This window comes from Paralichthys olivaceus, chromosome 16 (assembly GCF_024713975.1).
Source record: "Paralichthys olivaceus isolate ysfri-2021 chromosome 16, ASM2471397v2, whole genome shotgun sequence".
NCBI lineage: Eukaryota > Metazoa > Chordata > Actinopteri > Pleuronectiformes > Paralichthyidae > Paralichthys > Paralichthys olivaceus.
The window spans coordinates 14,209,971-14,224,724 of NC_091108.1; the positions used below are offsets into that span (position 1 = coordinate 14,209,971).

The 14,754-nt window shown below is 42.5% G+C and overlaps 1 protein-coding gene across 7 annotated transcripts in view; it reads right to left on the minus strand.

Moving 5' to 3' along the window:
* Positions 1-264: 264 nt before the first annotated feature.
* pde4ca (phosphodiesterase 4C, cAMP-specific a) overlaps positions 265-14,754 on the minus strand; it is a 39,895-nt gene continuing 25,405 nt past the window's right edge. For 5 of the 7 annotated variants that reach the window (XM_069511072.1, XM_069511073.1, XM_020108749.2 and 2 more), the window contains 15 exons: positions 7,344-7,535; positions 6,623-6,667; positions 5,944-5,980; positions 5,172-5,245; positions 5,021-5,073; positions 4,755-4,867; positions 2,889-2,982; positions 2,617-2,789; positions 2,429-2,527; positions 2,070-2,234; positions 1,846-1,945; positions 1,525-1,679; positions 1,309-1,431; positions 1,023-1,205; positions 265-912 (listed from right to left, as the gene is read on the minus strand). In XM_069511072.1, coding sequence (XP_069367173.1) covers positions 415-912; positions 1,023-1,205; positions 1,309-1,431; positions 1,525-1,679; positions 1,846-1,945; positions 2,070-2,234; positions 2,429-2,527; positions 2,617-2,789; positions 2,889-2,982; positions 4,755-4,867; positions 5,021-5,073; positions 5,172-5,245; positions 5,944-5,980; positions 6,623-6,667; positions 7,344-7,535 — 2,104 coding nt within the window. In that variant the 3' untranslated portion in view covers positions 265-414. The remainder of the gene's footprint in view (positions 913-1,022; positions 1,206-1,308; positions 1,432-1,524; positions 1,680-1,845; positions 1,946-2,069; positions 2,235-2,428; positions 2,528-2,616; positions 2,790-2,888; positions 2,983-4,754; positions 4,868-5,020; positions 5,074-5,171; positions 5,246-5,943; positions 5,981-6,622; positions 6,668-7,343; positions 7,536-14,754) is intronic. The other 2 variants (XM_069511074.1, XM_069511075.1) reach the window with 1 other exon arrangement.

Genomic DNA, 14,754 nt, shown 5'->3' on the forward strand with positions numbered 1-14,754 from the left:
CATGAGTACTCCAAAAGAGGAAGACGGGTCAGCCGTTGGTAGTAGAAGACCTCAGGTTGGCTGGTAGAAAGGAAAGTATCTTTAAATAAACTTCTCATAGTTTCTTTAAGTCTGACTGAAAGACGCAGAACGCAAAGGACCTGTCAGAAACTTGGCTTCCTGTCCTCTCTGAGTCTATCTGTCTCTCTCCAGTGCAAGTGACTGCTGTGTAAAACTGCAGACTTTCTCTCAACACCTTAAAACACCTGCATGTACTGCTGTACTCCACACCCCCCGAAGCTGTCACCCTTTGTCCACGGAAATCAGCGGTGGAGGTGTTTGGTCGGAGTGGGAGAAGGGGGAGTGACAGAGGATGAGGCACCGAAATCCAGAAAAACAAACAAAAAAGGCCCAAAGAAAAACAAATGAGTTGTGCTATGTGCCGAGTCTGACAGGTGGTTCCCCAGAGATGCCTTCCTGGTCTGTTTCTCTTTCTTCTGCCATATCTTTATCAGATTCTAAAGAAAACGTCCTGTCTGAATCAGTGGTGAGCATTTTGGGGAACCGGCGAGACAATGCATCAAATCTGTTGCCAGAACCAGTTCTGGAAAGGGCAGAAGCCCTCCTGCGATCACAGCCGCTCTCCTCCTCAGGTGGACTCTCTGTGTCGGACTCCCCTTCTTCTTCCAAGGTTAACTCAAATTGGAACTTATCGATGGATGTGGAACCACCACTTAGTGCTGAAGCTTCTCCTGTGAGGTCCTCCTCCTCCTCCTCCTGGCCCTCTGAGTTGGGTGAAGGGCTGTGGGGAATCGTGCTCTGGTACCACTCTCTGTTATCCTCTAGAGTGTCCAGGATCTCCTGAGCATCTGGGTGGACGAGGTCAGCCCACGTTTCCCATAATGGATGAACTATGTAGTCAATGAAACCAACCTGGAGGAAACAGGGGAAAGTGGTAGGTTATAGGGATTTATCCTCATCCTTAACACTATAATGATTTACAATAGGTGCTATAAATTAATACTGTGGTTTGTCTACTGTACCTGGTTCTTTTCTATGGAGGCATTGTGTTTGTCACACATGGGGCTGATCTCCATGCCCTTGTCCCTCTCCCTGTCCCCCTGGGTGAAGAACTCCACCATGATGCGGTCCGTCCACTGTCGGTACAACTCAAGAGGCTTGGTGGGGTTACTCAGGTCTGCACAGTGCACCATGTTCTGAAGAACCTGCGGTGAACAGTGTGTGGCTGTCAGATGAAGAAGCACTTTTACAGAAGATTATTCCTGTTTACTGATTTTGTTTTTGTATGAACAGAAACACGGTTCTGACCTGTATGCGGTCTGAATAATTGTCCAGGAGCAGGACTCCGAGACTGGTGACTTTCTTCGTCTCCACCATAGTTTTCAGGTCTGCTAGTAGGTTCATGTGTTTAGACATATCTGTCGCAAGCACCTGCGGAAATATCAGTCAGATTGAATAATTAGAATTCACAGTTTAAAGGTGAAAAATGTAGGAAGAATGCCTTGTCTGCCAAAGTTTTCTCACCATGTCAATGACCATTTTGCGCAATGACTGTCTCTGTTTTTTGCTGAGGTTCTGGAAGATGTCACAGTTGTCCTCCTGCAGAAGCTTGAAGCCAACTGCCAGATGGTGATTCTCCAGCACCGATGAGTCGTTGTACATCAGGGCCAGCTCCGAGTCTGAAGGCAAAAAAATGCAAAAACAAAGTTTAGAGACAGCACTGTGAGCCACCTGAAGGTTTAACAAATCATATTCCACACAGACAAGTATTTATAGACACCTCATCCACGATGTTAAATACTCTTGACACCCACACATAATCCCCGTAGAGCTTTGCTAACTTACTGGTGTTGATGAGAAACTGATTAGAAACTCCAGGGTGATCCACGTCGTGGATGGCACTGGCAAACAGGGCGGCGAGGATCTCCAGATCAGTAAATACAGCCTTGGACAACACACAAGAGAAGGGAGAGAAAGTCAGTATATGTGTCTGTGTGTGTTTGTGTCTCTATCATTGTTTGTGTGTGTGTGTGTTTCTTTATTTTGGACGAACAAGAGTGAGTGTCTACCTCCAGGGCAGGTGTGGACAGCAAGACGTGTGTGGACTGGACTACGTCAGCAGCGTGGATGTTGTTGTGGTACCCCACGTCAGCGTGATAGTGATCTTCCACAGTCATCATGAAAGTGATGAAAGTGTCGGCAGGAATCTTGAAGGACTTTAGCAGTTCGCGTTCCTACGGACGCAGGAGACACATCACACTCTGGGTCAGTTGCGGTAGAGATGAATAATTCATTAACGTTCGTTGAGTCATTGTCTCATTCATTCATTCATTCACTCTTGTTCATTCATTTACTGTACCGAGTTTATGAGGTCATGTGGTACGAGTACAACACTCTAAGAAGAGTACATTATGTTAACATGTGTTACCTGGAAGATGGTGTACATGCTGACGGTCAGTGGGCGATTCCCTGAATACTCGGAGACCTTAAATATGTCGATGCCCCATCTGTTTATGTCCTCCATCTCCTGCCGGTGAACAATATAGATCATTACAAAGGAGAACATGTAGAACCAGCTGCAGTGAAATGATAAATGAAGCATTGAAATAGTCGTACCTTGATGAGCAGTCCCTCCTGGCTGGTGTTGACCCCAAAGCGTGGGATGGTGGAGGGGGCGACGCTGGGGCTGTGGGTGGCCTTCTTCACGCCGCTGATCTGGGACATAGGCCGCTTCGTCTTGTCCTTCTCCTTGGTGGGGGGAGACATGATGTCCATATCATGTTGCTTCTCTGCCAGAAGGAAACAGGTAAAATAGTATTATAGATCAAATCTATATTAAATATGTTTCTTTGCATTTCTGTGAAATGTATAAAATAAAGGGGATTTACCAAGGAAGGTGCTCGAGATGAACTCAGACACCTGGTTCCCTGACCGGCTGGTTTCTGACAGCTGGGTGAGCTCCCGGTTCAGCATCCTCTTGAACTGGAGATGCAAACATGCACATAAAGCATCCATGAGTTTGATCAGGCAACATATGCACTAAAAGTGAAAGTGATGTTCTGTACAATGAATGAAGCTCTTATTATATGTCTGAGGATGCACAAAAAAACAACTTGGACAAACTCTTGACTCTCCAGTGCTTAAAGGCAGCAAATGTCACTTTAAATAAGCATAGAATTAAAACTTACTAGAACTTGAAGCGTTTTTTGTCTGTTCAAGCAAATGTATTAAAGTGCCTAACTATTAAAACATAGAGAACCAATAGCTCTAAAGAGGAAACACATCTACCGCGTAATCTACCCAGAATCACTGAATCAACAAGATCTCTGGAGCACACAAATGTGTTGCATGTCACACACAGTGCAGAGGCTAATGATTGGACACGGAAAAAACACATGGCTGACTTTACTCACAAGCAGGCTGCACCTAAACCATCCACACATCTACATGAGAGAGTCTCAGAGGATCTCGACCACTAGTTGGTTCACACTCATTCACAAAACGAGCAACATGTGAGCCTGGGGCTGCCCTGGTCCCCTCCCCTCATCCCTCACCTCCCCTTACCTGAAAAAACATCCACGACACGGAGATTAAATAACTCACTTCTGGCATTTCAGCGCAAAATCAAGCATGGGAGCAAAAATAAAATTGAGTCAGCTGAGCTTTCTGGTCGTTCCTGTGACACTGTCTGTTTCGACAGAGGATCAGACTGCAACTGAGAGCAAAATCCACTGCAAGCAAGCAGAGCAGTCCACTGCTTAGTGCTGTTAGAGCTCTGATCAGTGAGAGCTGAACAGATGCAAGAAAAGAACAGTTGAGCAGTCCAGAGATGAACAAAAGAGTGGACGCACAGCTGTGGGAACGCTGTGGGATGCGAGGATGGAGAGGCTGGGAAGCCACACTCCCTCTCTTCCCTTCACTCTCTCTCATTCACTCAGTTACTGGCTGCCTGTGTGTGTGTAAACAGAGGGAGAACGAGGTACTCTAATCCCCGCCTCCTTCCCAAAAAAAAAAAGCCTAAGAATAGCAGCCAATCGGGCGCTCGCTGCAGCAGAGGCTGGGAGAGGCGGTGGTCCCTCATTGGCCAGGGGATGCACAGGGTGGGCAGGGCTGGGAGTGTCAGAGGAGGAGGTTGTGGATACCATGTGCACCAAGTTTGAAGAGGATATGGAGGAAAGGCTTTGAATGGATGGGGGCCAGGGGGGTGATTTCATTCATGTAGCCAAAAATAAACACAGAAAATCCATATCTATTACTTAGAATAAAACTGTGAAAAAGGAAACATCTATTTAATTACACTATGACTGTTAAATTTTGGCGGCTACTGTCTCATCTGAGGCAGCAGCTGTAGTTGAGGGAGACGAGGAAGGAATTGTGAGATATTTATAGATATTTCTGTAATTTGGGGCTAAACTTGAACTTTTGATATATGCTGCATCTGATGTTAAGAGGTTTAACTTTTTCCATGTGATGTACATAATCATGTCGTTATATATCTTTTAATTTAAATATAAATTCTTCAGAATGCAGTTTGACTTCGATGAATTCAGGGTCATCTGGAGTTTGAATGTGACTGTACCTTAAAGTTGCAGGGGGTGAATCACAGTACAGATTTAAGGCAGTGCAATGAAACCTCTGCAGGTAACCTTGCTGTATGAAATGTTAACCTGCACAGTGTTGTGGTGAGTTTTCTGAGGTGTGTATAATCTGTGGTCAGATTTACTGTGTCAGGGTTGTGTATTATGATGAAGTACCTTGTTTGAAGCCATCTCACTGACAGAGTGCCGAGTTTTCAGCGTCTCCAGCTGTTCCAGACACCAGTCCAGCTCATCCAGCGTCTCTATGGCCAGCTGCTGGTGAGGCTCCTCTGCACCACAGAAACACAGGGAGGCATTATGGGATGGATTCAGCTAGTAGTGTGCATTCAGATACTGTTAAAACTTCTCAAAGATGTTTAACTAGGACTTAAATGACAAAATTTACAGTATATATCAGTATATATTTTAATACTAGTACCAACCTGCGAGGCTGGTCTTGCACATGGATGGTGGGTTGCTGCCTGAGGATCGCATCCTGCAGACAGAGACCATCCACAGTCAGCAAGTGAAAAGACAAACTATATATCCAGCATGATTATATTTGTCAGCCAAGGACATTTGCCAATAACTTACTTGCTTGCTGGGCGATCTTGCTGATCGGTTATAATGGCAAAGTTACTTCGGACTGTCCTCAGGCTGGCAAGGACCTACAGGAAAGAAACAAGAGACTGAATGTACGAGTTCATCGAGTGTAGCGCCCCAAGCATTTGTCATATAAAAGAACCAAAGGTGTCATCTCAGTGATATACTTAAATACGCTTCTTCACTTAATTGGTCTGGCGCTACATCATGTGCTTCTCAATAGGATTTGCTGACAGGCCCTAGAAAACCGGATACTGTTGCTTTTGTCCTCTGCGCTGCACAGAGGCATTCCCTTGTCTCTGTCTGATGTTTTGGTGACATCACTGACACTCCCCCATGTCACGTCTGTCACTCCATTTGTAGCCAAACACTGACTCAGCACATAGAGGGAGCTCACAAGAGTATCCAGTGTGCGACCCCATGTGTGCGAGTCCGTTCAGCCAGCATGTAAATTTAAACAGCGTGATCCAGCAGATTCATTGCTTCTTCAACTGTGTAAAGTGAGCACAAGTGTGACGCACGTCCCACGCAAGAGCCAGGCAACAGCAGCAGGATGCCTGATCCTGTCGCGGGGCCAACACAACGCTGAGGGCTGTTCCGGTGCAGGAGTATAGCCTGGTCTCGAACCATCTGGAGTTTTTAAAAGACCTGCTTTCATCAGCGAACAAGTGAACATACATTTCTTTTTATTTGACCACCTGGCTTCTTTTCAGTTTGGAATATGGCTTCAAAATGCTGAATGGAAAGATTTCAGAGGACTCACCTGTGCAAATGGTGTAACGATCATGTCTTCTGTGTGTCTGAAACAGAGAACAGAACACAAAGGAAGGACAAAGACACGTTACACTGAGTAGATGACAAATCTACAAGCTCCTTAATTTCTATATTTCATCTGTGTTATATAAAAATAATGATACTTAACTTTGTCATGACAAAATAAAGAGAGGTATGGAGGTATGACATCTAGTTTTTATCAAAACCAGAGATTATCTGTGCAACTAGGCAGCTAGAGAACATTATTAGTGTTCACATTTATTTGTCAGATATCCTCGGTTATCACTCCCTTCATCATTATTCTAATAAAAACATAGCTATGTAAAAAAAAAAAAAAAAAGTGACATGCACTGCTTGATCAGGAAACAGACTATGTGGGGTAGAAAGGCTTGTGATACAGGTATGAAATGGTAAATACTCACAAATAAAGAAAACCACAGGGTGTGTTATCATATTTGGTTGGTTTTAAGCGTTACATGCAACAGAACTGGGTGTTTTACAGGTGCCTAACAGAGGTCACGGGTGAGGTGCTTAATATTTAGTCATGTTTGTCAGAAGGGTGGGGGGAAATGGCCAAAGAACCATCTAGAGGGAATGCAGGAGGAGGCTTCAGGGGGACACAGTCAGTGTTTTTATCTCATTCTTTTGTTTTATTATGTTCTTCTCACCGAGATGACAACCAGTTGACTTCCCAGTGCTTCAAGCTTTCCTCCCTTCAAACACAGATAGGTGAGAGTCGATGAGGACACCTATGACTGCTTACGTTCCAAACGTAAAGGTGTTTAGAGAATATGAATTTGAGGAGGGGGTTGAGCTTGGGGACATGATTGAGACAAAACTATCAAAAAAATAAAGCAACAGACAAATAAGTTGCCTCCTTCCTTCCAACATTTTGCAGTCACAGCGGAGCAGATTTAACATGCAAGCATTGTGTGCTGGAGAAACAGAAGTATATTGTTGCTCTTTCTGACACTGGGGATCTGACTCTAAACATATAACACACATGCATGAAGCACGTATTAATGCTGGATGCCAAATGCTGGATGGAAAGATAAATGTTTCACCATAGACCATGTTTTAAATGAAGTCTATGAGATTGTAGAACTGAAATAATGAGACAAGAAAAGCATCTAGGTTGACAATCGTCATCACTCCCTTTGTCAAATAAAAACTTTTCGAAAACATTAGTGAACAAAGCTATAAAAGTGAGCACATCCTCTAAACTGTAGCCCAAAGGCTTAAGAGTTCACTTTAGGAAAATGCCAGACTAGTTTTAAATCAGCAAATTAAGTTGGGACCAAAACTGTTTGCTGCTGTGCATGATATGATGCTTTCCAAAGAAAACACATCAACTGTATCGTGGACAGCTGAGTAGGAAAACTGACTTACAGGTCGCTGGCAGTGGAGGAGTTTCTGGAGGGACCTTTTGGTGAAAGGTCAAAGTCGGAGTCGGAGCGGTAGAGGAAGGATTCCCGCCGCTGGCTGTGGGGAAAGTTGGCCTGTTTAACCACACCAGAGCCAGGGCTGGCCTGGGGGTCCAGGGGGCTACGACCCACTGATAATCCATTTTCCACATCAAAACTGTGGAGAACGAGAGAGAGGGAGGAAATTCATTGAGGTTAGATGACAAACTTTATCAGACAGCAACGTTAACAGTATTAGAAATACACAGGTTGAGCTGTTATTGTGGTGTCCTCTTGACCAAATGAGTTGTCAGTAATTACTCAAGAGAATAGGAAGTCGGCAAATAAATGGATCAATGATCACAGATCCATAAAGTTGAGATTTCAAATTAACGATGGAAATGTAACTTTAGCCTTTCCAATGAACTCTCTTGAAAACATAACTGACAATAAATCCATTCTCTCCTCCACCTATAAGAGAGTATTACTGCTCCAGTAACAATTAAACAGAGAAAAGGAATATGACATACAATACTCCACATCTAAAAATATCCCAAGCTTTCATCAGTGGGTAACAGCATTCAGCCATTTTTATCTCTTGAACAGGAAGTGGTGTAATTGGGAAGAAAGGATAATATAAAGCAGTAAACACCACAATAAGAGCTAAAAATTACAAATTTAAATGAGCAGCAAAAACAATACGAGTGTGTGAAATATGTGGGAAGGCACTTATCAAACCTGATCGGATATATCCCACAAAATAGAGAAAAACCAGCACTGTATTCAAATGTGTCCGACAATGGGCGATAAGAACAGGAAACAGCGGAATGAGTCTGAAACCACAATGAATGGGTGTTGAAAGCCTGAGACAGCGAATGGTTTCTAACTCTGATGAAAACCCAACACATTTTCATGGACTACATGATGTGCACTTCATGAGAGGTGAAAGGTTTGTGTGTGCGTGTGTGTGTGTGTGTGTGTATGTGTGTGGTGGACTGTGACTGAACAACACGTATAAAATTAGCATCAGCGTATTGACGTCGGGTCATGTGAGTGTGAGAGTCTAAAAATAGCCGGGCGTACAGGTGAGAGGGGGTTCCTCCTGATCAAACACGATCCGACGAAAAACACCAAATAAAGGCAGAGAGAGAGAGAGAGAGAGTTTGTGGGAAAGAGGCTCCTCTTCAAAGTCTCGGCACGTGTCTTCCTTGATCTACATCTCAATTTTCCCACAGCCCCTCTGCTGACATTAGAGCCCGGAGACACTCTGTCAGCCTCTAGCTGCGTTAGGCAACACCTCTGTGTTTCTAAACAGTCTGAGGTATTCCAGAGGAGAAATCCATGTTTTGACAAAACAACCATGAGCAGAATGTGGAGGATTTTAGATGGGCAGATGCTAACACACACACGCACATACAACTTTTTTTTTAAAATAAATACAGCATGGGAAACGATATTCAAAAATAGAAATCTCTGAAACCCAAGGCAGTAATGACAGCTGAAGAAATAAAATATTATTACGTTTGCAAGTCCATCATAATGCTGCCCTGGTACCAGCAAATCTTAATGGAATGCAATGGAATTACTGTCGTTAATTATATAATAATAATAAATAATCTCTGCACTTCCTCCTATGACATGTTAATGTCTCTGCTGGTGTCCTGCATCTTTCAGCAGGAACTCTGCTAATTACTGACACAATGATTGGATAAAATCATTAGTTGAATAGAAAAGTCGTACAGAGAAGTTTGTATAAGCGCTTACGTGAAGAATGTTTACTTATAGGGTTTTAAATTCAACATGTTTGTTTGCGATTTGAATTGATGGTTTGACAAAGCAAACAACTCTAACGTAATCCCCGAGCTCTGAGAACTCGTGACATTGTTTATTATTTTCTGCCACTTCATAGATGTTTACTCAGCACGATCGATAATAAAACATTAACATTAGCTTGCTAAAAGGCTCTCAGTGACAATGCTAACATGCTAATGTTTACCATGTTGACAACCTTAGTTTGGTGTGTGAAAAATACAACTCTCTACAAGGCTTTATCATAAGGAGTGCACCAACTGCAGCATGAAAACACCCCATTCATTCCTCCTTCGTGCTTGGGATGCTGCATGAAGGCAAGACATTGGTGTGTTACAGGCTGTTACATAACCACCAGCTGAACAGAAGTCCCCTTCCCTCCATTCATGTGACTGATTCAGACATACTGACTGCACTATACATAGCCAAGGAGGAGTCAGAGGGAAGGAGAGCGGAGATGGTGGGGTGAGTGGGAGCACGTCCGAGGTAAAATAGGGCAAAGAGAGAAAGAGCGTAAACAAAATTTCAGGAAGCGAGGAGGAAGAGTACAGCGTGTTCTGAGATGCGTACATCGGGGGTTTTGGGGGTTCTGACTGCAAACTGTGTGGTTTCACTTTATAGTGTGCGTACCGGGAAATACTACTGTGATGCATTTACACTCGTGCCACAATACACACCTGTAACGTGTGCACACACATGATCCCTGCACTACAAGGGCACATGCAGCTTGGAGCCCTCAACCACTCCTTACGCTTTACTTTTGTCGACCCTAATGATGCTGTACCTCTGGCTGTTCCTGCGTGCTCTGACCATAAACTTGTTTCTATTTTTGTTTCTGCACGACGCTTCTGTCTCTGTGTAGCTAATTTTAGCCTCCTCACGCTTGGAGGAATAGACCGAAAGAGGCAGCGATGCAGCTAAAAATAGACTTGCAGGTAGAATACAGAGCATCCCTCCCTCCCTTGCCTTCCCCCTCTGCATCACAGAGCAGCAGATTCTTCCCCCCATTCATGAATATTTATGGAGACATTTCCAATTGAAGGCAACGCTGGGCTAAAATTAGACCACAGATCAAAATATCGCCCACGTCTTTCCCTCGCTGCTATTTCACTTCCAGTCTTCTCCACGCTTCCTCTCTCTCTCTCTCTCTTGCTCAGCTGAGTTCAGCGCAGGGTAGCGAACATTGAGTCCTGACTTACTCTTGACATTGGACTAATTACCTTTTACTTGCACACACTGAGGCACGATGATATTGTATTTTTGGATCAATATATCTGGCTCGCATGATTCTCACTGGCATAATCGCAATGTTCTCCAATTGGGTTTATATGAATCACACTCTAATGGATAATAAACACAGTAGCATGAAACCTAGGAGTAGTTGTTGCCAAGGTAACAACTGATGGGGATACAAATAAGCAGTACAATAGTGAAAATGTCTGTGTCAGAAAGCTGTTAAACCAGCTTTGTTGTTATTGGTGTAATGCATTGTACGTATGTTGAAGTATATAAATGTGTTATATCATATTTATACTATATTGTGTACCCAATGCATCTAGTGTTGAAAATAAAGTGATAGGATAGTGATAAGATGAACTTTTAATATCTTATAGTGACATAAGTTATATTTTACGACTAACTTAATACATTTTAGATGCAAATAGCAGTGGCAGTATGGTTTCAATGCAGTGGAATCATGACTTTTTAACCCCTCTATTGTGCACAGGCTTTAAGCAGACAATTTACAGAACGCATGCTAAATGTGTCAACTGAGGCATTTTGTGATTCCGTGAGGTCAAAGGTCAGCGTTAAGGCTTAGCGTGCATGTCACCCAGACAGGAAACTCCCACAGTAGCTCTGGGGCTGTTTGGACGGTCAGTCTTCAAAAACCCCTCCATTGTCATTGTGTCGTTCACATGGCAGCCACTCACACCCACCCACCTCTTCTCTCCTTTCCTAACACCCTCCCTCTCTCCCTCCCTCCCTCGCTCTTTTTCTCAGCCTCAGCCACAAATCACACAAACAAAAAAGAACAAAACGGAATTAGTTTTTTAAAAATAACCTTGTTGAGTGGGAGGGTGTTGTTTGACAATACACCCGATAAACTAGATGGCTGATGTGTGTGTGTGCAGTTGCTGTCTGGAGAAATGAATTAAACCTGTTCATTCAGTCTGAGGAGAGGGACCCTCTACTGGGCTTCAGCGGGATTGCAAGAGCTGAGCAACCTGGCTATCCCACTGTTGACAACGGAAGTATGTTGCAGAGATCACACAGTTAGTAGAGTGAAAATAAGTGACCAACAATTGTGATAGTCAACCACACCTTTAAGTCTTTAATAAAGTATTATGAGGTTCAAATTTTATACATTACTTTGTCTTATAGTAAAATGAATATGTTTTATTACTTTTCATCCAGAGTTCACTGTCTTCAACATATTTTATTGTAATTGCTGTTTTCTATTTCAAGCAGTTGTTTTTTGGAAATTACTCTTTTCTTTTCGATATTTTTCAGATAAATAATTTTATCTTTGTCCGAATATCACAGAAAAGTTAGGAAAAAAATAGAAATTGCAAAAACCAAAGTGTATTTATCAACTGAAAAACGATTCAAACACTTCCCTCCATACCAGTGGATAATGAGTGGATTTTAATTAAAACTATCCCTTTAAGGTACAAAACTTTGTGATTAGTGAGACAGATTAAAAGCAGAAAAGCTGAACAAACATGTAATAAAACATGCAAGCAGAAACAAAGGCCACCTCTTTAGTATTGGATGTGGTTAAATTGCATCCATCCTAGTTTGACCTCTGAGTTCACACACTGGGGTTCATTCAAATCCACCTCCTGCACATGGACAGAGGCTCATACACACACACATGCGTGCACACACACTGTATACAAACACGCCTAATGATTTTCTCTAGTCTAAAGCCCAAACTGGAGCCAACATTCCTGGGGCATCATAAAAACTTTTTTCAAAAAAATAAAATAAAATAAAAGTATAAAGAGAGAGGTGTGTTATTTAAGTGGCTGGCTATTAAGAAGCGTGATTGATGGTAACCTATCAGTGGCCATGATACTCGACACCCTGCCTGCGTCACCGCCTGTCAGGGCGACGTCAATCCCATCTGTGGAGCATTAAAATACAGGAGCTATGGGGCAGCACGAGGGCGAGCGAGGCAGCGAGAGAGGAGATAGGCCTGTAAACCAGGGCAAACTGTCATCTGAACCTTCATTCATCATTCCCCAGCTTTTACTGTGACACAACCAGAGGTAGAATTGGTTACACCGGAGCTGACTCGCAGGACTGGTTCAGCCATTTATTCAGGAGATATGCAGAACATTTATTACATGTAACAGATCTCATGTCGTGACGCCTGAGAGTATTGTGTTCCCTTTGATAATGAGTCTATTGAAACAAGCGGAAGCAAAATAAGATCTGTGAGGTACAAGTGTAAAACTCGAATGTATTTTTCCTGCTGTGGTTGAAGCTTTTATAATCTAGACTGCAACTGTGCTGCATCTGCACACGACACATGAAAGATGCTCTGGAGAGAACAGGGATTAGCTTTGACCTGATGAGACCAGAGGTCACACCTGCAGCTCAACAGAACAAAATGAACAGTGACTGAACTACAGAGGCGGTCAGTCTGGTCAGAGATTTAAAAGTATACACTCTGGAGAATTTTCCATTTCACTGCAACATTTTCAGTGTGAGTTACTCCACAACCCGACAGTCACGACAGTGTGTGTTCGGGTATGACAGTTGTCTGGTTGTATTTGCTGCGGCCCCTCACACACAGAGGGAGAACCACCCTGTTTGTTTGTTTTGTCCTTCCTCTCCCTTTCCTGTGACATCAAACTATTTGGCCGTGTGGCAAACTTGACAAAGATGGTGTGTTTTACCGATTACTTACTGTTCAGCAGTAATCTTTGTTTAACTGTACATTCATTTACTACTAGGTCCAATTGTCTGAATCATTAAGATGTCGTTCCGACTTTTGGTGTGTTTCAAAAATGTGAAAAACATGAAGGTGTGAACAAAATATGTTGTATTTATGTCTTCGGAGCCTTAAAACAACACTCAGACACTGTTAAGGAAGAGCAAAGAAAAAGGGTTATGCACGTTAATGATGAAAGGTTTGTATTGTCAGGCAGCAGTGTGAGATGGACATCCAGTTTACAAATGACATCAAATTTGACAAGTTCACATTAAAAGCGACTGTTGAGCTCATTGTAACATTATGTTAATAAGTGATGACGACAACAATTGGCAACTAATGGGCCAAAATCTCCCCCAAATTTCCAAGTTGTTCCAACTTGAGTTGGCGTTCACATGAAATTTCCCAGTCAGGAACTCATTTTTCCGATTAATCTGTCACTACATGAATGCAAAATAATTTTCCAGCTGTATTTCATGTTTCTAAAAGATGTCAAACCTCTTCAGGTTTCAGGGGTATAACTCTTCTTAGAGCAGCAGTGTGCTGAAAACACGAGATCTGGCTCCTGGCCCTCTGTTTGTGCCCTTGTCTCTGTTACTGACTAATCCCCCTTGTTACCAAACACGAAGGAGACGACTGCACACTGCATTTATTCTGCAGATCAGACTCAAAGCATCCAACAAACCCAGTCAGACAGAATTTAAAGGTCGACTTTAGTTGCTATTATTTCAAAAATTACTCATGAAAAGCAACAAACAATAACCTCTCAGACGCTGCATCATTTCACATCCAACAAAAAGGAAAACTAAGTATAGACATTACGCAACTGTGATATAAATGTATGCCCATTGTTCACAATTAAGCAATGAAAATGTTTTTAAAAGAAAGTGAGGCAACAGAGCTGACACAACAGAAAGGCAGGAACACACAATCACTTCAATGACCTTTATATAAACCAAGTAAATCAGAGAATGTTTTAAGTTTGTATAGAGATGGAGATGTGACAAAGACTCCACTGTTTCTCTGTTGACAGTTTTGGGACAGGAAGTGTTTGACATAAGAACAGAGAAACTTTTTATTTTTAAAGAAGTACGAGTAGGTTATCAAATATTTAAAAAACTATTAATTCCTCAAAAAGATTGAATGTGTTGAATTAAAGGGATCAAATTCGACTTGAAACAGCGTCATTTGTTGTTTTTAGCCCAAATGTCTACTGTGATCCATGCATGAATGCAGCTCCTGAAAAGAATAACAGAGAACATTTAGGCTCAAAACTTGATGTAAATGATGCCGTCTCAAGTCGAATGTGAATGTCTGGGTTTATGGACACTTGGATGACATCTCAGGAGCAGTATGGAGGCATGTTATGGGTTTTTTTACGTTTGAAGAAGTGGTCACCATTTACTTCAATTGTATTGGATTTGGCTGCAAAGCTGTTCAGTCGAGAAACTCCACAAGTGTTTTTTTTAACGTATTTTTTAGGCTTTTTCCCTCCACGAGTGTTTTTCTGGACTCAAACACTTCACCCACCCCCCCATCAGCACAGTGGTGAGTAAGAAATGAGCAAATATTATTATATTTATACAAAGATATAAGATATTTATATTAAATAAAGGGCATGCTCTCTCTCTCTTTATCTGTGTCACGC